The sequence below is a fragment of the Nesoenas mayeri genome (genome assembly GCF_963082525.1).
Source record: "Nesoenas mayeri genome assembly, chromosome: 2".
Classification (NCBI taxonomy): domain Eukaryota; kingdom Metazoa; phylum Chordata; class Aves; order Columbiformes; family Columbidae; genus Nesoenas; species Nesoenas mayeri.
This window is the reverse complement of record NC_137543.1, coordinates 143151531-143176493: the sequence shown is the minus strand read 5'-3', so window position 1 is coordinate 143176493 and position 24963 is coordinate 143151531. Positions and strand designations below refer to the sequence as shown.

At 37.1% G+C, this 24963-nt stretch overlaps 1 protein-coding gene across 1 annotated transcript; it reads right to left on the bottom strand.

The window, feature by feature from the left end:
- Window positions 1–5203: 5203 nt before the first annotated feature.
- Window positions 5204–24817, bottom strand: ARL5B (ARF like GTPase 5B). Its single transcript, XM_080339717.1, has 6 exons — window positions 24681–24817; window positions 14785–14845; window positions 13473–13620; window positions 10357–10440; window positions 8525–8676; window positions 5204–6690 (listed from the first exon to the last, which is right to left on the bottom strand). Exons 1-6 carry the CDS (start codon window positions 24724–24726, stop codon window positions 6642–6644), a joined length of 540 nt encoding a protein of 179 aa, XP_080195843.1. The 5' UTR covers window positions 24727–24817; the 3' UTR covers window positions 5204–6641.
- Between the last annotated feature and the right edge of the window lie 146 nt (window positions 24818–24963).

The window sequence follows — 24963 nt, the reverse complement described above, 5'->3', positions numbered from 1 at the left end:
TTTAGCTAGTGATACACAATAACTTAGTTTTACTGAGGTATTTTTAAAGTCCCTCAGGTCAATGCTGAGCACATGAGTTAATGCAGGCTTGGCACGGCTAAAGTGATCCTTTCCTGCCATCTAGGGGACACATACTGGTGTACAAATGGAGGAACAGACTATTGTCTTCACAGTTACATACAGGAAATTTTTCTATATGAAATGCTTATCCCTATGCATAAAAAAACAAACAAACAAACAAACAAAAATCAATTTAAGATTAGCACAACTATCAAGAAACAAACCTAACTGAAGAGCAGCACAACTGTTTTATCAGGGACCAGATGGGTAACAGTTTAATTTTAGAATAACTCTACAATTTTCTACAGTAAATTTCAGTTAAATGCCCAGCAAAAATATTGAGTTGAGAATTTAAGCCTCACTTTTATGACACACAGCCTTCTTCTGAGCTACTCAGCCATATGAAAAGCCTTTTCATTTCCTGGATACCTCAACAGAGTATAAGATCTACACTGCTATAAACCACATGTAGCCATGAACAGCCAATACAGTGATAAAAAAGAATGAGGTGTCTGTGGTCCCAGAAATAGAGAAAGTCAGAAAAAAGCAAAGTTGCATCACAGCTGATATTATGAAATCTCAGCTCAGTGTCAGAACTTTCTTTTCGATACATCATTTACATGAAGCATTAACCTTCTCAGAGTCTCATTCTGCTGCCTGCATCTTGAGCAGTGCAGAAACTTAGTTTGGAACAGTGTGCCCCACATACTGTACAGACAGAATGCACCTTCCTATTGCTCTGCCCTAGGAAGTAAAATATAGAAACACTCAATGTTGAAAGACCATCAAGTTAACTTTAGAAAACAATAAAGTTTGTTCCAAGATGCAAGTTCCTATTGCTAGTGTTGGTATTGCAGCCACATTTTTCACATTTGCTCTCTTCACTGTTGCCTTCCAGGCTCCTTCACACAGCAGAGTCTACAAAAGGAAAGGGCAAACTCAGCTAAACGCTCAGCATCAGAGAAATGTACACACAAATATCCAAACTTTTTCCCTTCTCTTCCATTTGGATTTGTTTTGCTCTTACTTTGAAAAGGAATCATCCACCAAAGCAAACACCCTTTGCTAAAACAAACAAAGACCCATGCTTCCCACAGCTGAAAGGCTCTTCAGGATTAAAATTGGAGCTTCTGCTGGGATAAAAGGAAGATGGTGTTCAACCAACATGTTTGGTGAACTGGCTACAGTTGCACAGGATAGAAGCTCTGATTCTGTCCCTGTCAAAGGACTGAACATGAAACACTCTCCTCGACCCCTAGACCGAAAGTGACAGTGTTACCAAATCATTTAGCACCAGTACTTGAATACAAGTACCCAATACTTGAATACAAATACCCAAAATTTAACAGAACAACTCTTCAATTTTATTTTGATAGAAAAAGAAAAAAATATGATTAGCTCTGCCCAAGTCTTCGTCTCATGACTGTGTGCAGTGCGTTGAAATGGCTGAGAAGAATCACTGGCTTGGGGATTCTGAGGCTCTTTACCACCTAGGCCAGGAACTCCAAAAAATAAAACAAATATAAAGCCACATGCCAACTCATTTGCAGCAGTGTAATATAAATCTGTATAAGACACCTTAATTTCTTGAACTGAAACATAGCATATGCTTGCATGGCACAATCAGCAATTTGAAAATAGATCAACACCGCTGCTGAAAAAATACTAATAAATCTCTGCAATATTATACTTGTGAAATTTGCTATTTACAGGAAAAAAAAAAAAGGTCTCCTGCAAGCTCACGGTAACAGCCTGCATTTCACAAGAAAACCCCCAGTGGTGACTAGTAAGCCTTACATTTGATATAGAGGAACTTGCAAAGATTAAAACTTGCAAACTGCTAGTGCCCACAGACATTGTAGGAAGCTGTGTATGGAGCCCAAGTGTTATAACAGCCTGACTGGTTAAATTTCAGGAAATCTGTGCTCCTATGCCAGCCACTGTTGTCCAGGTTCTGCAGAACATCCAGCTAGCAGACTCCAAAGATCTCCAGACAAAATGGCAGCAGTGTCTTGGAAATGGAGACTGCTCTGGGCTTGAACACAAACACAGATAAAATGGATTTAGCAAAACAGATGTATGAGAAAAATGCAGCTTTCTTGGTAAAACCTGTAGCATATGATCAATGTTTTGTTCAGGACCTCACATGCCTTTGTCAGCATCTTTAGACAAGAGAGTACAAGGCAACGACACCTCAGGGCAGTGAAGTGAATTATATGAAGATATCATTCAGCCAAACGGAGAACTTTTGTGCCTATGAAAGCTCACATGTTCCAGCTTTGCTTTTTCTGAAAACAATGCAGTTTCATGTCAGACCTGACTACCTACAGAGACGTTTGTGTAGCCTTACAGAAGTTCTGAACTACCCCCAATTCCATAATTAGTTGGCTTGTATCTGCAAAGTTTTCTCTTCATTTAACATACGCTTATCTTTCCATAAACTTACGGAAGTAAAGCCAACAAGCATGTGAGGTTTCTAGATTTGTTTTCTAAATGTGATAAAAAGTACGGTTTCTGGAAGGAAACTTTTTTTAGTGTTTCAGGAAGTGTATTCCTATGCAAGAGACAGATCATGTCTCAGTAATTGCAGGTAAATATAGGCACACACTTCTTTTGCTACTCTGGCCCTTCTGCTTTGAGAACAGTATCCTTTATTCTTTGGGAAGATTTTTGGAATTACTGAGGAAAAAAGAAACATGCTACATTAGAAGGTCAAAATAAACACACGAGGGAAACACACTGAAAAAGTATTTCCTGTTTAAAGCCTGTTCTTATGAAATAGTGTTGGCATCAAACAGAAAAACAGGAATTCAACTGGCTGTACTTCCCACCCCCCAGCCCCGTATTCACAACTCACCACTAATTACTGATCTGTCTGTAAATATTTGTCTACAAGTCACGGTTTGTTTACAAGCTTTTTTTTTAAAAGCAAACAAAAAAAACCCAGAACACAGGTGAAAGTATTTTAAAAAATTATTTTAAGACCACAAAAAAATTGAACACTTGAATATTTTTTCAGATTTTTTTCCCAGTCCCAAACCCTTTTTTAGCATCTGTTAGAATATTTACATATTGAAGTGACTACTAGTGTGACTGTAGAATTTTATTTTCAAAAGTGGAAAAAATTCAAATTGTATGCTTTACGGGGGGAGTTTCTGTTTACGAGGAGCAAATGAACTTTTCAAAAATTCAATATATAAAATCATAATATAGAACACTTCAATATTTGCAAGCTACAGTAATTGTGAACTGAAGGGTAAAGAAAGGAAATAAAACTTTCCTTCTCAACTACAAATGACCCACTTCAATACGCTATCTGGTACAAAATGAAAATCAGCTTTTTATAAGTACCAAACGTATTTTTTCCCTTAGTAAATGGTTTTCACAGGTTATTGAAGCAGGTAGAAGTTAGACAAAATAAGATAGGAAAGATAGTACACTCACTACTCAGTTAGCCAGCTTATTTTTTCTAGCAGTTATTTATGCAATAAGGCTTTATTCAGTCTTAAAACGATTAATGGGGAGGGAAACATTAAAATGATTACTGGATCTACTTAGTAATAACAGTTAGCTTACAGAGAAAAACATCAGGGAAAAGCTGGGGGGAGGGAGAATTCTTATTGTAAAACTAATTCCACTTCAAATAAACCAGGCAAATTCAATTATGCAAAAGAGCTTAAAAGTCTGCAAAGACTACTTTAAAAAAGCAGATCCTGCCAACCTCATGCAAGCATGACAAAAATCACTCAAAGATGCATGCTCATAGAGCTTGCTACACAAATCAGAACTATTTCTCTCATAATATTATGCATTATTTTAACACAATGGGTCTGATTCTATAAATCAGACTAATATGCATATCAATTACTTTATTACAGTATCCTGTATTTTGATTAAAACTGATAATTCAGGAGAAAAATCTTTGTGATATTTTACTTGGGAAAGTTGTTAAACATTTCCTTTCATTAGTAATTTCCTCTGAGAAGATGATTAACAGTGTTTTTTGTGAACAGTATATTAAATGCAGAATATTTTCAAAGTGCAAAAACTACCTGCAATATTTACGACATACAGATTAACAAAAATTATGCAGTGTTTGGCAGTGCAAAGACACATGAAGTGTTCTAAAGCACCCCGTTGTAATAACAATTTTTGATCTTGCAATCAAAATCATTTCAGTTTAACAGGCTCTGAAGGTGATAAAAAACAAACATCCCAAAATTCCACACAAAGCCTTTTTTAAAAAAAAACCCAACCCACAGCATAAATGACTAGAAAAAAAACTGATAACATAAATGGAAAACTTGTAGAAAATGAAGCAGTAGGGTGATCAAAATTATAGCTGTTGTAAAAAGAATGTTTCCTTCTGTAAAGGTACTCAAAGGCCAGAAGTGTTAAGGAATTAAAAGCAAATTTTCATTATTCTGATCTTCTAAGGTCTACAATATGACCATTTCTCTTAATCAAACTTAGATGTATTACCTCAGGTGAGACTGGATTTAGTTATCAAACTATACATTTACAAATGGTTTTACCTGGACAGTGTTAAACATAAAATCATGCTTGCTGCCTCTTTTTTTTTTAATAGTCAAAGGGCTACTCATCCAGCTAGTGCTTTTTATGAATATTCTGGAATACATTTTGAACTACATAAAAATAAACCTACCTTATGAACTGAAATGATTAAGTCACCAAACAAGAAACCTCATTCACAGTATTATTTTATTTTTTCATTTATAATTTTCTTCCCTAAGAAGAAAACAAATCTTATTTTCACACATTAAAACAGTGAGCTTGAACACCAGAGCAAGAAGCTTTAATACTAGATTTTAACCTTGCCTTATATTCATTTTTTTTCTTTAAAAACTACTTTTCACTGATGCAAATTATTTTCTGAGCATTTTGACTTGACACTCAACATAGTCTTTCCCCTAAATGTGACTAACCAGCATTAATATGTAACTTTATTCAACCAATCACTGATTCCAAATCTATTCAGTCTTCTTTTTAACATGACATTAAACATGACATTATTTGCTGATACTTTTAAAATTTCATTACGCTTTGTTCAAATAAAAATGGAAACAAATTTCATTTATAAAACTTAAAATTTTATTAAAGAAAACTCAGTGTGCTTGAATTATTAAAACAACATTTATCAAAAACATTTTGTCGTTGAAGGATTCTAGTCAATTAGCATAATGGTTCCAGTAACCTGGCTACATGGGTTTTAGGCACACAAAAGTGCATGATGGTGCTTCTGGAAAGCCTGACAAACATTTATGCAGGTTAGATCCTTGAGTGCTGCTGAGATTCCACTAGGAACTGGGTGTCTGCCACTTTTTTTTTCTTCTAATGTCCTCAATTAACCTCATCCGTAGCTTTAGATTCTCTTTACAGATTTAACTTCATTCCCTTCAAATTGAGAGTAAGGTCCAGTCTTTCAACACCTGTTTTTCAAGTGGAAGATTTTTACTTTTTCAGCTTTTACTTCCTAAATTTCAGGTGAATTAAGTTAATTCAAACATCATCAAAAGTTCCCAGCTCCTGCAAATAAGACTAAAAACAAAAACTAAGGCAAAATACTTTCTTTGCAATAGAATCTGAAAACATATTTGATAGTATGTAAATAAATGTCAAGATTAGCTTCACTCTGAAATCTGCAGATACAGCACCATTATTTTGTTCTGTTTATAAATCTGGCTTCCCTTTTGATCTTGCATTCATTTAGAAAACAACACTCTCACTAAAATGTAAGGAAGGCTCATGTATACAGTATTTAAAATTTTTACAGATTACAGCAAGTCTACACATAACACTGGCTGTCATGATTCCAAATTTAATTATCAAGAGGATTGTTTTTAGAAAGGTATTCAAGTTCTAAATGACTAAATCAGCACTTTAAAGAAAATTTCTATCCACTGTACAGAGATGCATTTTCAAGTAAAAGAATTATATCCTAGAACTACTTATCAGAGAAACTGAGAATGAAATAGATTTAAGGCAGAAGTTCCATTATGTACCAGGTTGAAAGCCAGCACAATATTAACTATAACTAACTTGTTCAGCATTTAAAAATTTGCATTCATAACTATTAATTCCTGTGCTGGCTGGAACTTTAGTGATGTTCCAGGAAGCCCAGATGGAGATACGGTTATCCTTAGGGGCTAAAGCTATGCCAGAGTAAAGTCAATCTACTCACTACTTTCTCATTATTAAACAAACTGCATTCATTGATGTTATTAAGTTATATAAGGTATTTAGAAAGAGAAAGTATGAAATATTGACGATGAGAAAACAGATTTTTAAAAGCTATCATTTAAAAAGTTAGAATACATATTCAGAGGAATATCAATGTTTAAAAACAGATTCACATACGTTCATCTAGTTGAAGATTAGTGTATTAAAAAAAGTTAAGAAAATACTTTGTGTTTCAGTTCAACTGCACTTGATTCAAGTACAGCATGGGGTTTGGCTGATATAAATTAAACATGGTCACTGTCTCAGCAGCCAGAAGTACAGAAAAATGTACATGTTCACAGGATAAATAGAAGTCTCTTCTTTTGGGGAAAAAAAAGAAGCTATCTCACTCCAATACGGGAGGACATCCACTCCAAGCCTTGGCATAATCTGAAAGATAAGAGATATTATGTTGGTACTGGTTCTATTCCAACTTCTTTGAAGAATTTTCTACTTGTTTTCACATTTAAAAACATCTACTTAAAGTCAGCTGGAACTGGGATTGAAACTTGAATAGAGTAAATGGTGTTTTAAACCAAGTCTGCTTATGCTTTAACCATGAGAAGATGGTCAAGCATGCTATTTTACTGAAGCTTTACACTCCTTCCATTTTTTTCCCTTGTAAATCTAAAAGACACTATTCTTAACATGCTTACTCATAAGTATTGGGAACCAAATAAGTTTTTTTTGTTGGTGGTGTTTTGTTTTGTTGGATTTTTTTATAGGTTTCCCATGAAAGACAGCCTACTTGAAAGCTACCTTTACATGCTAATACTAAAAGACAAAGGACAGGTACCCAGACTGAACCGGTTCATGAAAATACAGTGTATTAAGAATTCCAAAAGCCCACAACAAAAATAAAATATATTTTTATTTAACACCAAGACTGCATGAGATCTAATCTGCATCTCTATTTAAAAGTTTTCGCTTTTCTTTGATGTTCTAGGGACCCAGTTGCCTAGCTTACACCATCTTTAAACTTTACCTTTGTACAGTATATGACAACATAGCTATCCAAGAGTTCTATCTTCACTCGCACAGGGCCAATCTCCCTAGTCTTCAGCCAGATCCTCCCAAGGAAGCTTCAGCTCAGTAGTGTAACTCTGGGAATTTTTTATGAGTTTTATGGTCTCACTTCAGTCACAGTTTTAATTATTCTAATTATTCTTCTTTTTTTAAATAAGAAAGAGGCAGACTAGGATGACAAACGTTTCTAAAGTAAAATTCATATTCATTAATTTCTATCTTTCTCCAAATGCCAACTTAATGAAGATCTAAGTTAGTACAGAAAAGTGACTTTGGCAAAACTGGTAGTAGGAAAGCAGAGTTGACTCTTGGAATGAAACAATACAATCCAAAGACTCAATCAAAAAAACAGTTCACTTTCACTAACACATCCCACCCTAAAGAAGTGAATGCTACTGATCAATCTACAAGACACCTCCATTACAATGGAAAATACTTAATGCTAGAAGTGCAGAAGATGCTCTCACTTCTCAAGTACTCAGTTGGATTCACTATTTTTGACGTCATAAGACCAGAAAAATGTAAAGGTTGTACAACACAGCTGAAAAAAGCCTCTAACTGTGACACATTAGAAGACTGCCTTAAGAATCAAGATGAAAAATTAGCACACTTCAAATCATGTAAGCAAGACACTATCCAACTCATTACAGGCATCCAAAAATATTTTTTTATCTTTATAGACACATGTAAAGCTCAGCTTTTCATTTTAGTAATTGCTGGCATAAGGTACAGAAGTTTCACAATTTTCTTTTATGCCAGATCTATGTGCCTTTTAATCCAAACTACATTTGAATGCTTATCGAAAAAAAACAACCAACCAAAAAAACCACAAAACCAACTCACCACCACCCTTAGAAGATTATAGCAGATCAGAATGCAAAGGAAGACTAGAGCAGCTTTTTTCTTTAACTACACAAAGCCACCCAGAAAGAGAGGGCCGTGCACAGAGAGTAAACAGTTATGCCAACAGCTCTATATTTGGGTGCAGGGAGGGTATTGGCATTTTCATCCAAATTTGGAGTTTGAGCAATGCAAAAAACCCCACAAGATTCAACAAAGAAAAGGAAAAATTCAAAGTGTCCCTCTGACTGCAAAGCTCAGAAAATCTGTTCTTTCAGGAAATCCATTTTGGTGTCAATAAGCTTCTAAAGCAGTATTCTCATTTACCATCTTTACTATACCAAGCATAAGCATTTACCCTTCTCCTGTCAAAGCACAACAGGACTGAATGTGCCACGGGTGATCCTTTATGGAGCTAAGGGTGAGGTATGCAGATATCTCAGCAGCTGTCATGCAACCTTTCATGTCCTGCTTGTTTGCAAAGATGAGAACTGCAGCCTTCTGTAAATCCTAGAAGTAATTTAGAGTATTCATAATAGTTATGATAAAGAACTAAAAGGCTATTGTGTTAACTGAAGTTCTTCAAGCTAATCTACAATTACACAGCAGCACAGAGTTTTAACAGACTTACTGCATTAAAAATTAATTACACTAAGACTCAAGAAACCGATTTATTCAGAAGTGTTCTCCACCACAGAGAATCAAACTATCACATATTATACAACTATCCTTTTGGTGTTGACCACATGTTCATATGTTAACTAATGAAAATCTTGTTAAAATATATTTCATAAAGCTCCAAACCATCCAGCCAGTAGAACTATTACTGGATAACATTCCAAAGTCTATATTAGCTGCTATTCAAATGGAAAATGCTACTGTCATTCCCTGGAAATTACTTTCAACTTCATTAAACAAAGTCTATAGTAATTAAAGCAGTAACAATTTGAGAAAGCTATTTAAATTATTGGAATTTTTATCCTGTTATTGCAAAAAGGAAGCTCTAATAATGCTGCAACAGCTTCAGTAAAAACAGAAACTAATAAAAAGTTGTTTTGTTTCTGTATGAAATTAGGATTCCACACGGCAATGAGACAAGAACTGGGATGTATGATTTTACAAGTGCAGAAGGGTAAACAAATGCAGTAATCAGGAAGCTGACAGTTGCAATTAAAAATGTCCAATACATTTAAATGCATATAAAATTTTGAAACTATTTCTCCAAATATTTACAGTCCAAAGTTGAAAATTCACTCCTACAAGTAATCCAGTCTTGGTCTGTTTTCAGGACATGGTAGACCACAATCTCGTAAGAGTTTATAACACTGAAAACTAATAAATTACAAGGTGAAAACTTCACCACAAAAAGTAATCTTTCCATCTTTTCTTGGTAGTATATTTGCTCCTTACCACCAGACCCAAACAACATTACCATAAACTACAAAGTAAAAAACTTACTCATTTGAAACAATGCAAATCCCTCAGAGAAACGAACTGCACAGACTTACTTGCATTGTACTAAATACTTTTACTTCAAAAATGAACAGAGATATTTAGATTTTAAAAAACTCTAATTTAGCTTGAGAGTGATCACAGAAGGTTTTAATGTACTTTGGCTAATCCAATGTGGATGTTAATTTAGGATGTTTGAGGGAGTTGACCCAATGTTGAACAGTCCTCAATACAAGACATACTAATAAAAGTATGAACAAAATAATTCAGAAGGAAATTGAATTGAAACCAATTTATCCATAGGATTAGAAATGCTCCTTAATTTTAAGGAACTAGATTAAAAAAAAAATAAAAATAAAAATGGAATTGCCTACTTTCTAATTTCTTTTTTTTAAAGTTCAATGAAATGTAAACCATTTAATTGAAAGAAGAGAGTTAGTTGTAGAGAAAAATAATACTTAGTTACATTAATATGAAGTTTAAGATATTTTACAAGTTCAGCATTTGCAAAGTAAAGGGTGATTTGATTACAATCAAGCAAGTCCTATTAGCAGGTTGTTTGATAATAATTTTCCTGTTTATTTATAATTTACATGGTTTTAAAATGTGACTAGCATGCATACACATTTAGGCTAAATTTTTTTTTTGTGACAGGAATTTTTGCTAACATAAGAAGCATATAACATTATGTGACTGTTTACAACAAAAGAAAACTACTATCCCAACTCGCCACCATACCTCATGAGCCAGCATTCTATAAAGTTCTTCTTTTGTAATAGAAAGTCGCTCTCTATCAATGCTGTCAACAACAAGAATGATGAACTAGGGGAAAAAACAATAGTACAGTATGTCAGTACAAAGTATAAATTACAGAAAGCAAGTTTTCAAGAGACCACTAGCACAAGTCTTCCTATAAGACAGACATAGACTCTCAGAGCACAGTAGAAAATAGAACAAGGTTTATCGTTAGAGTCTTTTGCTAGAGCGCTGGGTATCATACATGAAGTTAAAAAAAATAAATAAAAAATTGTGCTTGCACATTTCAATAGTGCTATTAAGATCTACTTTCATTTACTACGGCTAAATGTCTGTGGTGGATTTTCAGGCCCTACATCATAAGCAAAATAGTGATGTATGTACCAAAAGCACCTAGAGATAATGGATTACATTTAAAATGTGGATGACGAACTTGCTACATAGTTATCAATGAAAACAGCTATTAATATTACTATTTGAATACTCTGAACACTATAAAACTGAAATTGAAATTCCCTATTTTCAAAGAAGCATTTTTAGCAGTTTCGTACTATCTTACTCCCAAGGTGTAAGAAAAGTTATTTCAAAGTAGTAAATCAGACCTCAGAAAGCTATGTACCTGTAGTTCTTAGCATTATGTTGTTGCATAACACCTTAAACCTTTGTCATGAAAAGGGCCTCTGCAGTTGGGTTCTCAATGATGACTTTGCACCATTCCACCCGGGCATTTGGAGATGCTATAGCAATGATTTTACTTTTACTGTTCCTGCCAGGCACATTACTTTCATGGCTGTGCACTTGTGAATCCTGAGACACTACGGGGTCTGGTACATCTAGTCTCCTATTGGAAGCGATTGCCACTGGTATGAAAATTACTCTCTTTTACCCCACTCTTTCTGCCCCTTGCGTTGTAGTTTCTATTGTATAGCCTAACACCAGAAGGGAAAAGGACATGGTGTTATGTAGTAGGTAATGCTCAAGTAAATGCTTGGAAGCATTACACAACAGTAGGTGTGTACAAACCATAACAACTGATCAGTGGCCAACACTTGCCCTGCTCAGAGTGTGCTCCAAGCTGTGCTAACAACATCATACGTCAGAACAACTAGCAGGGAGCTCAAACATTTTCTGATGAAAACTATACAGATACTACTAAAAAAAAAAAAATTACAGGGAACACACGCTACCCTGGAGAGGAAACCAATGAGATGACATTCATCTGAGAGACTCCGTCACTTTTGATAGGAATACTTTCGCATCCCTTTACTCTTTTACTAGAACTCTTTTTATTATAATAATCACACCCCCAATAACTTAACCATGAGAGCTCCCTCCCCTATCCTCTTCCCCCAAATCTTGTGTCTGTAAGCATGTCTCAATATCATTTCTGTAAGAATATGCTCTGACTCTTAAAACAGAATTGTAGAACTAGCCATATTAAGTTGAAACTAATCAGGACAGGTATGCACTGAAAGCTTATTGGGGGGATTTTTACATTACTTCAAAGATTTCATTTAGATTGCTTTAATTTACAGATAAGGAAACAGAAAAGAGAGATAGTAACAAAAAAGGAAGATAAGAAGTCATCACTACTTTTCCAACATATGCTTCAAATCACTTTGCCTTAAATTAAGGAGATTCATTACCCTTTGAAAATTATCACAAAGTATAAAAAAACTAAGTCAATTTAATGCTGCTGTGACTTTGAGATGTCTAGCAGATGAGGAGGAACAATAAAGGAATTATTTGCATTGTGAAGGCTATGGATTAGCATATTAAACAGATCCCTTTTCTTCCTCAACTGTTTCAAGCAGACAAAGCTTCTAAGTGAAGGAAAAGTACTTCTTTCCAAGTGCTAGAAAGGACTGGATTTCAAACACTCACTAGCCAGAACATTATGGAGAACATGCCAAATAGGATTAAAAAAACCCCAGCAACAACAACATCGAAAAAAAACCCAAATAAAACAACAACACCCCCCACCCCAACCACACAGAACAAATACATGCATCTCCCCAAATTACAAAATAAAAGATTCTCAGTGAACAAATATCAAGAACTTATTGTAGCAGACAATGTGGGCAGAAGTGTCTTCACCCTCATATGAGGGTGTCTTAAATGTAACCATACTTTTCAGATAAAATTTAAGTTTAAAATACTAGATAAGTTTAAAATACTAGATATGAAGGTTGAGGCATGATCACCAGGCTTTCAGTAAACAAAAATGTTTCTGAACATCAGAGATGGATCACTCTAAATTCCCTTCTCAAAGAGGGTCATAAGGCAGAAAAACACATTTCACAGGAGGATGGAATGCTTATATACTGAGTAACATGTACAAGAGGTCTCTACTTTTAGTAGAAATGGTAAGAAATTAAGCCCAAAATCTTTTACATCAATGTAGAAGCCTCAAAGTGAGGCTACAGAGATTTTATGTGTATGTTCTGTTGATAACCTCTTGCATCAAAAAGACTGCCATAAAAACAAACCCCCAAAAGACAACTGTTGCCAAGTTCTACTCCAACCTTTCCAGCAATGGCAGCTTTGCCAGTTATCTCCTGGGTGCTGCACAGCTACACTTTTCTTTACCCTTTGGATAAAAGACACAAGCTGATGAGCTTTTTAAATACTGCTGCCTAGAGAAAGTTTCATTCCTCATCCTTAATTACCATTACTTCAGAAACATTTCAGACTAGACATACAGATGTTAGGTTAACCCCTGCAAATCCTCACTGAATCTGCAAAGTACATTGCAAAGTTTTCTTTTTGATCTACTTGAAAAAACATGCAAAAGCCCCATTTGATTGGAAATATATTTTGATATCATTTCATTGTCTAGGAAAAAAAGTCTGACTTCACATTTTATGCCACAGATCAAACATTACTGTAAAGTACACAGGAAAAATACATCAGATGTTACCCAAAAATTGGTTGCATACCAGAGACACCTTACACTTTTTGGGGTTTTTTCTTCCTCAAAAAGATTCAGGAACAATACGGCTGCAATCTTTATAAAAATCTACCAATATTCCTAATAAAAAAAATACAATTTCAAACAAACTTATTGAATTTCCAGATCTCAAAGTAGCTTCTCATACCTCTGTGTTTGAATAATAGGTATTCCATGACGACCGTAATGATTCTTGTCCTCCAATATCCCACATTAAGAAATGAGTGTTTTTCACCACTATTTCTTCTACATTGCTTCCTATGGTCGGAGAAGTATGAACCACTTCATTCATTAAGCTAAAGGAAACAATATCACACCATAAAGACCAACCAGTAAAACCCACAATGCTTGTCACAGCTCAGTTACAACAAATTTGTTGCAGAAAAAGTAATTACGTCTACCTCTGATAGAAAGATTTAAAAACTAGGTATATTTCAAAAAGTTACACATTTCATTTTTTTATAGACATGAAGTAAATATTTAAACCAGTTCTTTAGTAAAAATACTAATTCAATTTGAATTTGGACTGAAAACTGCTGATGAAGTTCTAGTGTGCTTTTGTAGCGTGCTTAAAGACATCAGAAATGAAAAACAATCACATAAAAGGCTTAAAATGCAGACATTTATCCATTTGGTATAAGTGGCTTCTCTTTTTAAAGGACACTCTTTAACAGATACTTAAAACACACTTGTTGCTCTTCTAAGGATCCCAAATAAGGGGAACAGTAAACTATCCAAAATATGAATCAGAATACAATTTTATCAGAGCTCTCAACTTAGTAACTCAATATTAAAATGAATTCCTAAGGATTGTTTGTTTACATAGCTGAAAAATTCTCAGTTCTAACGTCAAGCTTTGTCAAAAGTGCTTAGGAAAAGGTTCTTTGTAAAACATCCTCTGCTGTCTTTGTATCCAAATACATGCATAGTAATTTGGCTACACCTTCCTCCTCTTCCACAATTACAACAGTAATTGTGTTCCTGCCAAAATTATTGAATTTATCATAGATATTCTTGTAATGTTGGCAAGGTTTGGGTGCAATGACGCTATTGAAAATGCTTAAGGTAGGATCTAGGCAAGAGGAAATACTATCTTGAGGAATCTTCCATCACAAATTTTAGACACTGGAATCTGGAAACATATGGAAACACTTATAGATTTTTGCAGAGTGGCTATAATTCCCATTAATTTAGAAATCACTTTCTTCTCTGCAGTTCTTGATGACAGGATTAGTTCTATGTTTAGAAATAAAAATAGGCTTTGATTGCAAAATCACTTTGTGTTTATATGTACAATTTTGTTGTTCAATTCACAGTTCAGTTTTAAAACACTGCAGTTCCTTCACTTTATCCTTTAGAACCTTAAAGATTCTGCCAGGTTGCAAAGCTGAAGTTTCAATGATCAAACAGTGACAAAAACTAAAATGTAAACAGAAAAACAAAACAGTTCATATACTTACAATTGGTAAAGAATAGTAGTCTTTCCAGCATTATCAAGTCCCACTATGATTACTTTGTGCTCTGTATATACACAAAAAAGACAAGAATAATTGAGTAGCAACAATAATTAGAATTCTGGTTAATCACTTTTCCTTACTGAAGAAGGCAACTGCTTGTTTGTCTTATTTTAACAGCTTACAAAGACTACTGATGACTTCAGGACAGAAGAAAAAAAAAAAAATCCACAAAGCCTCATCTTCTCTTGAGACTACAGTTTTAGGAAAAGTCGGTACTGGAAGTTTTCATAAAGGAATGCTCACTAATATGATTACTTCATTAAAAAAAATCCAGTTTTGGAAAGAAAAGTACAATGAAAAAATATAACTCATAGCACCTTAAGAACATCACCAAACATCCAAAGGCTACACAAAATACTAGCCTAACATTCAAGGCTCAGTAATAACCACTTGTTAAGGGACCACCCACCATCATCCGCACAGTAATATGCTATGCACAGTAAAATGTGCATAGATCAAAAATCCCAACAATGCAATTTCTGAACTGAAAAGCCACACAACAGTAGGGTTGAGGTTGGAAGACACTTCTGGAGGTCATCTGGTCCAAGCCCCCTGCTCAAGTAGGGCTACCTAGAGCCAGTTGCCCAGGACCATGTCCAGATGGCTTTTGAGTATCTCCAAGGATGAAGAGTTGACAACCTCCCTGTGAAACCTGTGCCAGTGCTCAGTCATGCTCACAGTGAAAAAGCATCTCCTGATGTTTGGAGGGAACCTCCTGTGTTTGTGTGTGTACCCATAGCCTCTGGCCCTGTCACTGAGCTCCATCTTCTTTGCAACCTCTGTTCAGTTATTTATATACATTAACAAGATCCCTTCTGAGCCTCTTCTTCTCAAGGTTACACAGCCCCAGCTCTGTCAATCTTTTTTTTTTTTTTTTTTATATGTGAGATACTTCAGTCCCTTAAAGATCTTTGTGGCCATTCTCTGGACTTCCTCTAGTATGTCCACATCTCTCTTGTACTGAGGAGCCCAGAACTGGACATGCTGCTCCAGGTGAGGCCTCACCAGCGCCAAGCAGAAGGGAGAGATCACCTGCCTGGACCTGCTTGAAAGTCCAGCTTACAGAATAGTGATCTTCCAAATGCTGCGATGTTCTTTTTCCAGGTCGAGGAGAAATAAAACCAAACAAAACCGACAAAAAAACCCCACCAGAATTTATAGGTTTCTCTGTAGTTAATCCTTCTTAGAATTTCAAATACAGCAGTCCAGCAAACTAGAATGGTGGTTCTTTTGATATATGTGTCAAGTTAGAAGATACTTATCTGCTTACCGACAAAAAAGCAAATCACTTGAGCACAGAGAATTTACAAAAGAATACTAGAGGTAAAATTTGCATTAAAAGTCTGAGAATAGGCTCACTTTGGAAGAGGTTGTATTTAAAATTCTAGGGCACCTATTCCAAAGCAAAACATGGTTCACAGCTTAAAGATTTCCTCTAAAATAGCACATTATATCTACAAGACTTACAACAAATTATTATAAGGTTAGAAGTTCTACCAAAAAATATCAGATTGGTGGGGTTTTTGGCCTGCAAGTGGGTGTTTTAAGGAAGAATGAAAGTGGGGTTCATTTGTCTGTTTTTTGTTAGTTTTAATATACATATATATAACCACCTAGACCTTTTCATATTGAAAGTGACTGTAATAAAACATTCTCTTGCTTGGGACTTTTAGAGGTTTTGCTATGCGATACAGCTCTAACACTGAAATGCATTTCCTTGTATCTGTGCCCCTACTGCTGCATCCTGCCAACGCATTCCAAGGAAAGAACTTTTCCTGGCCTTAAATCCAGTAATAAGTTTAGCCCCGCAAGAAGCCGCATCAGTAATTAATAACCTTTCCCAATACATAAATGGTACTTACTCCCTTCTGCTTTCAACTCTAATAAACCATTTCACATAGCTAGACTGTCCATCTCTTCTTCAGTTTTAAGGGCTTTCAAAGTTCAAACACAGAAATGCCCTTCTGTTGTTTTCAAAACAGCCATATTGTCAACTATTGTCTGGAAGATGACTCTATTTTTTCAACATTTTGTTTGAGTTATTTTCAAAGAGGAAAAGAAAAGGAATTCCAGTCAGTATTAAACTGCTTTTTCCCACCTTCACATCAGAATACAGAGTCTTACTTAGGAATGAATAAGAAAAGCATTGGATGAAACAACATCACTCTACTTAAAGTAATGAAAAAAAAATTCCCATTGAGGTGACTGCTTTTGAAAGCCACTGAGGCATGAATGGTTCAACACTATATGGGAAATAAAAGGCACAGCTCAGTCAAATGGTATTTTATAGAGTAATGAATAAGTACAAACAAGGAACAGTCATACAAGTCTTAATTGATGTTGATTTGGGGATGAAAATAATATGATGAAATACATCAGTATCTCATACAACTCGTTTTCACCTTTGTTAATGGCAGGTGCTTTCAGAATTGTCATCTATGGTAATGGAAAAATTCTTCACTTACAAACATACTCAGAAGTTGAATTTCTGTCTAGTTTGGTTAGATTACAGAATTTTTGCTTATATATGTGCATTACAGGAAAAACATGAATTTATGCACTGGTTTGACTGAAAGCAAGTTAATTTTCATTATACAGATAGAAACTTTAATTTTTCATGGCTTGCATGGCTGCTGTTTGGATTTAGTTTGAGAACAAGATGATAACAGAATTAATGCTCTTCTCCAAGTAAGTTTTCAGCATTTGTAAGTTGGAACGAAGACTATGTAAGAACCTAACTGTTATCTTAGTTGGTGTCTGGTGGCCAAGGTCTTTCTGGGCTCTCTGCGTGAAGGTGTGAGGCAGCTGGGAAGGAGGGCATGGATGGGACAGACCTTGACTGACATTCAGGCTGATCAATGAGAATATTCCATGCCAGCAGCATCACGTTTCATAATTAATGAGAGTTGGATTTTCTGGCTATGGAGATGGAGACCCATTCTGGTTTCTGCTCTTTTGGTGGAGTTTCTCTGTTTGACCTTTTGCTGTTCTGCCATTTTGCGGTGGCCTCTGGGCCTTTCTGCCTTTTTCTCTCCCCGGCATCAGCTGTTCAGGCCCAGGGTGCTCTCTCTTCCTGGGACTGGGTGCTTGGCACGGACAGAGTTCATGAGGAATTGCATTGACTATCTTTTATATTCTATTTCCATTTTATACATTGTTATTATTAGTAGTATATTAGTATTATTTGTTATTTTGTTATTTTATTAAACTGTTTTTATCTGAAATCACAAGTTTCTTCCTTCACTTTTGATTCACTCCCCTATTTGGGGGTGAGCAGGGGAGTGAATGAGCAGCTATTGTGGTTTTGATTGCTAGCTGGGCTTAAACTGCAACAACTTAAAAACTGCTGAAGTAAGAACAAAAGACAAAAGTAAAAACAAGACCAATACTTGTTTACAAGAGGGACTAGTAGAAGATAGATGCTACATTTAAAAAAAGGTGAATTACGGAGTAAACCGTAAGCAGTGATTTATGCTCATATTTGTATTCTGTACTTACAGACTAACCCAAGTTTCTCCCTTTTACTGGCTGGTATTCAAACTCAGTTTGGATTGTACTCGTTAATATCTTCCCAGTCCACCACATTCTTTGCAAAGGAAGAAGAAAATCCATAACAAAGTTGCCAAAGCAGAAGAGCAGAGCCTTTATAAATCAGGTAGAAAGAGTGGAAAAAAATAAGTAGAAAAACTAGGCATATGCAGGGGAGAAAAAAACAACAACAAAACAAAACAAAAAACAACACACACACACAAAAAAAGAAAAATTAAAGACAGTATTAGACTACCATTTTAAAAGAAAACAAAAAGATATACGTAGTACTGTTTAAAAAAAATCTGGCAGTCTAGTATTACAAAATAACATGACAGTGAAGATGATCTTGCAGATGTTAGAAATAAGACATAATGTGCTCTTTTCTTCACTTACTCTTCTACATTCTTCTGTGGTAAGAGGACCCAAAACTGAAGCTTGAATTCCCACAACTTTGCCTTTTCCTCTAAGTGGTGAAAATTAAAAATAAAAATATTTCTAAATACTTCAATGATGAGCAAGGTTCTTCCAATATATTTGAAAGAAGACATTAATACTGTATAGGGTACCAACACTTTTGAGGCTGTGAAACACAAAACCCCCATCTAGTTCTGAGGAATGACGATTTTGGAGGCTTCAAGGCTGAACACAGAATGCAGACAGAAGTTTGCTAAAGGGGAGGCAGAAGGAATAGCATTTTACTAAAGTTTAAAGACATTTAAATACAAGGATTCATTCTGCACACTAAAAGCTGCCTTAGTCTTCTTTTAAACACAAAAGAACTGTTTAGATACAATTATACTTCCAGACTTGATTACAAGAAAGTAGCCTTTAATAGTCACTGGAACCAAAATCCATTCGGCTTTCAGGATAACGGTCTCTGTTAACCTGACTGTACAGTCTGGGAAATGCCAGCAAGACCAAGTGAGCTAAATTTTAGACTTCCAAAAGTTTAACCATCTTTACTTGGAGCTTATTTCTGTTCCATACCTATTGCATTTATTTAGAGAAACCTCAAAGACTATAATTAAAAAAAAATAAAATACAGATTTGTGAACTTCTTAAAGAACTCTACCAGTCACACACACAAAGGAATAAAGTATTGACAATTGTCAGAGTTGCCTTTATCAGTCGCTGACATTCACTTGTTTTTTTCCTTATGGTTTCATTAAAAGAAATCTTGATAGTATTGATGGAATGATAAGTCTAGCAAGTTTTATTGAGCTTTATGTTAACACAGGCAACAAGTTAGTTGCTCCACCATTTATTGATATTACTACATGTTGCTTAGAAGTCCGGGCCATTTGAGTACTGAATCATAGCATAAGTCAGTAATTTTTGAATTCTAGTATTTTAAACATACACTTATTTCAAAAATAACTCTTAAAAATAAGCTCATTTTGAACTTCTGACACTTTATAACCAGACTTTAAATGGCTGCAGGGCACAACGTGTTAAATGAAAACAATACTCAGGCAATGGTTTTTGTCAATTTCAAACATAAGGAAAAAGAACCAAGAAGCCATCAGTAAATTGCCTAGAAAAAAGACAAAAGTCTATTTTTAAGCCAATTGCTTCTATTCTAAGTAAAGTATCTCTATTTTGCATTGTTAAATTACTAGATTAAGAGACAATATATATTGAGAGTTCAAAGAGACAGAAACGCTTATTGTCCTCCCTCCTTCAATCTTTAACCCCTGCACTGAAAAGCACGGAGACCAGAAAACAAGAATATTAAACAATTTTGGAACAATTTTGTCCACTACTACCACCCAAACGAAACCAGCCACTGTTTATAAAGACTACTACCAAACTCAAACTGAAAATGAACCCTTCCAAACATATCCACAGAACTAAAGAGATATTCCCTAACAGACTGAGCTCAGGGCAGAGGCTGTTAGCCTTCCTCGCTTTCATCAGTCACTGACTCACAGATCAGCACAGGCGTCACCCAGTTTCCTCAAACTGCTCTGCACTGCAGCTTTTCTCCTTCCATAATCCCACGTACCAGATTTGGAGAATAGACGGTGCACTGCAATGGAAAAGCAAGTGCATTCTGCCAGGGGAGCAGGAAAAATAGCTAAAGGCTTTCCTCTTCTAAAAGTTCCTAGCACAGGTCAAAGCCACACAATACTATTTTAACCATTACATTTTTCACTATGAGCCAGTATGGGTTTACCAAAATGGGTAATTATAATCAAAATGGGCTGAACCAACTCGAACAACTTCTGCTGCATGTATACCAAGTTGAAACAGAAAACAGACTGGCTCAAGTTCCTGGTAGGAACAAACAGATGCTACCCAAGTCACAGGGCTACAACAGTGGAATACCAGTAGTAACAAATGCTGCTGGAAGAGGTCAGTAGATAGCATTAGTCAACAAACACTTAATGCTGATTGTCTTTAGAAACAGATTAGGTCAAGCCTCTCAACCTTCCTTCCCCTACTTCACCCTTGCCATTGGAAAGGATGGTAGGAGATTCAAATCGTAAAGCAGTAAACATGATGTGTAAATTAATAAATCGACATTCAGTGCTTTAGCAGGATGTAAGGTGCCTTCATCACAAGGCTTTCCCACTAGAACTCAATCTTCTGTGCACAGCACACATACTCTAACTGCACTGAACCCTGAGCACAAAAATGCATGGTGCTTATTTTAAGATGTTAGTTATCTCAAGATGTACATTTTTCAGAAAGCTACCAACATACCATCAACTCATAGGGAGAAGATACTAGCTCACCTGTAGATATTTCTTTAACAATGTCCAGACAGTATTAATCAAATACCGTTCAGATTTGGCATTTTCAGGTCAGCTATTATTCACATTTATGTAAAGAAAAACTGCACTGCATAATCAATACTCCAGTGAAATGCCAAATATTTCCTGTTCTGTATCTTCTAGCACTTAGGCACACCTTCTCACCCATGCTCTACTTGACTGAAGACAGACTACTTTATAAATCTTGGCTTTGTTCAACCTTTCATTTTGTCAGTATCAAGTGCTTCAGACACAATCCACAGTTGTGGCACAACCCATACTAGCCATGGTGAACTGATGATACACTCCACACACATAAGGGTTTATTTGCACCTTTAGAATGTTCCCTCCAGATAGTCAAAAGCATTGTGTAAGCTACTGGGCTAGTCTGCTCGGCAAGCAGTTTCATGAGCTAGCCTATGAACTCTCCAAAAAATTGTCTAGATTTGACATAACTAGATGAGTGACCAAAACAAACTCAATAATTCCCTTTTTAATTAATAATAATATTATTATTTAGAGGAAAATGGTCATGAAATCAGAGAATAACTTCCCACTAGACAGGTCAATAAATTATGTTTTAAAATAATTATCTACGTTGGAATTTCAATTTTGGCCATGAAAAGAAACTCACTGCCTCCTCAATGGTCACCAAAAGTAGTGGGGGCAAACAAACATACAAACAACAAAAAAACCCAACAAACCAAACCAAAAAGAACAACAAAACAAGACCCCAACACACTCCAGAAGCTTCTTCTTGAGATTAAAGTATAATGGTAAGTATGTCATGGTACTGCCATTTTATCTTAACTGTGATACTAATTTTTATTAACATTTTAAATGTATGAAGAGTAACTTTCCTTCCACGAATTAATAGACAGTTACAAGGGCATGTTTTCCTCTAATGGAATGGAATCAACAGAATCAAATGTTGTATACTAACAAAAACAAACAACCCCCACAAAACCAAACACCCAACCCCCGCAAACAAACAAACCACAGAAAACCAAACCAAGAAACTGCACCTCTTACTTCCTTTCTGAAGATAAATATTGACATCAGAAGGCACCATACTGACCAGCACTAAAAGCCACAAGAAGTTATCTCCTGATAGTCCTCTGCTTATACATGTCTCTTCAGAGTCCTTCACAGAAGGAAAGGTGTCACAGATTTCAATATTTGATGAAAACGAAGACAGTACTTAATAGTTTTCTGGAGAACGAGAGAAACCTTGTATCTTACCAAATGGGCTTTCCAGTTCAGACAAATAAGAATATTCAAGTCAAAATCAACAACAAATTCAGAAGACTTCAGGAAGGCCACAGTGGAATAGGGTATGCAGGGAAAAGATAAATGGTCTTGAGCTCTCTCTCCCACTCTCATCCCATGAAAAGACAGTTTGATCTGCAGATGTTAATATGTATACATGCTGAGATTTTGCCCGGTTATTTACATAATTAGAACGGGTTATGTGGTAGTCAATGGTGTGGAGTCTAGTTGGAGGCTAGTATCTAGTGGAGTGCCTCAGGGGTCAGTACTGGGGCCAATATTATTCAATATATTCATTAACGATTTAGACGAGGGAATAGAGTGTACTATCAGCAAGTTTGCTGATGACACTAAGCTGGGAGGAGTGGCTGACACGCCAGAAGGCTGTGCTGCCATCCAGCGGGACCTGGACAGGCTGGAGAGTTGGGCGGGGAATAACCTAATGAAATTTAACAAGGGAAAGTGTAGAGTCCTGCATTTGGGCAGGAACAACCCCAGGTTCCAGTATAGGTTGGGAAATTACATATTAGAGAGCAGTGCAGGGGAAAGGGACCTGGGGGTCCTGGTGGACAACAGGGTGACCATGAGCCAGCACTGTGCCCTTGTGGCCAGGAAGGCCAATGGCATCCTGGGGTGTATAACAAGGGGGGTGGTTAGTAGATCAAGAGAGGTCCTCCTTCTCCTCTACTCTGCCCTGGTGAGACCACATCTGGAATACTGTGTCCAGTTCTGGGCCCCTCAGTTCAAGAAGGACAGGGAACTGCTAGAGAGGGTCCAGCGTAGGGCAACCAAGATGATTAAGGGAGTGGAGCACCTCCCTTATGAGGAAAGGCTGAGGGAGTCGGGTCTCTTTAGTTTGGAGAAGAGGAGACTGAGGGGTGACCTTATTAATGTTTATAAATATATAAAGGGTGAGTGCCACGAGGATGGAGCCAGGCTCTTCTCAGTGGCAAACAATGACAGGACAAGGGGTAATGGGATCAAGCTGGAACACAAGAGGTTCCACTTAAGTTTGAGAAAAAACTTCTTCTCAGTAAGGGTGACAGACACTGGAACAGGCTGCCCAGGGGGGTTGTGGAGTCTCCTTCTCTGGAGACATTCAAGACCCGCCTGGACATGTTCCTGTGCAACCTCACCTAGGCGTTCCTGCTCCAGCAGGGGGATTGGACTAGATGATCTTTTGAGGTCCCTTCCAATCCCAGACATACTGTGATACTGTGATATGTGCCCTGACAGTAACAAGACTACTAACAGAATACCAGGTGTACCTGCCTCCTAAAACTTGCAAAATTGCACCAGCAACAACATGTTGCACAAAAAAAGCTTAACTACATTTTTAGTAACTTTAAAAAAGGAATGAAGTGTGTATTTGGAAACCTGATGAGAGAATCACAACAACAACATCAGTTTGCCTGCTGCAAACTCAGAGCCCCAAGGAAAAACACTAAAGTCCTTGACTCCTTTATTTTCTAGCCAAGAAAGGCTACGTAAACATGATTAATGAAAATAAATAAATAGATAAAACATAATTTCCTATTTTTCTGATAACTGTCTGAGCTAAAGGTGGTGACAGCCACAAGTTTTGAACTCTGAATTAGAGCATGAGCCATTATTGTGCAGCCGGGTGCACTGAGTAGGAGGGAACAGAAAGCTATCTATCCTCTTACGACCTTTATATTCTTGGCTTGAGAAGTGATTTTCTTGAGTCACTAACTGATTTTAAGCAGTATCTTTGCCAAAACATAAACAAATCTTTACCTCAGAGGCCCCGACACAAGTTCAGTGTTTTTTTTTTCTTGATATTAAAGATAAAAATAACATGATTTTAACAGCAGGCTCCGACTTGTGAGCAGAGGGTCTACAAAGACAAACAAGCCCTTCACGGTCCATCAAAGCTTCAGCCGCCACAACAATGACAAAAATGCCCGAGCGGCACCAGCATTCACTACCCTGCGAACTCGAGAGCACAGCGCTTGAAGGGGCTGCCCGGGGCAAGCCAAGTGCCTGGAGCAGCCAGGGGGGGCTGTGGGGACCATCTCAGCCAGGGAAACAAAGCGGCTTCAAGCATGAGGCGCCGCGGAATCCCCGCTCAAGGGGCTGCAGAGGGAGAAGCCCAACTTTTGCCTGGGCGCACCCGCACGGGAAGATCGCCGGCCAGAGCAGGCCCCCGACCTCCAACGGCTGCCCGCGGCCCCCTCCGCCCCACGGGCTCCGCTCGCCCCCTCACCACCGCCGCGCCGCCCGCCCCACCTCCCCACAGCCGGCTCGGGCCCCCGCGCCCACCTTGGTTACCGAAGAGACTCCACAGCTTGGCAAATATCAAGCCCATGCCTGGCCTCGACTCGCCGCCGAGCCCCCAGGGCACCCAGGGCTCAGGCAGGCAGCGGTGGTGTCCCCGCGGTTCCCGTCCGGCGCACACAGCCCGCAGCGGCCCCGGGCCAGCGGTCGGGTGGGGGAGCAGAACGGGGCGGGCAATCGGCGCTGCCCCGCCCCGCCCAACAGCCGCACGGCGCGAGGGGCCGGCCCAACGCCCACACGGCTGCGGCGGCGCGTCACTCTGTGCGTC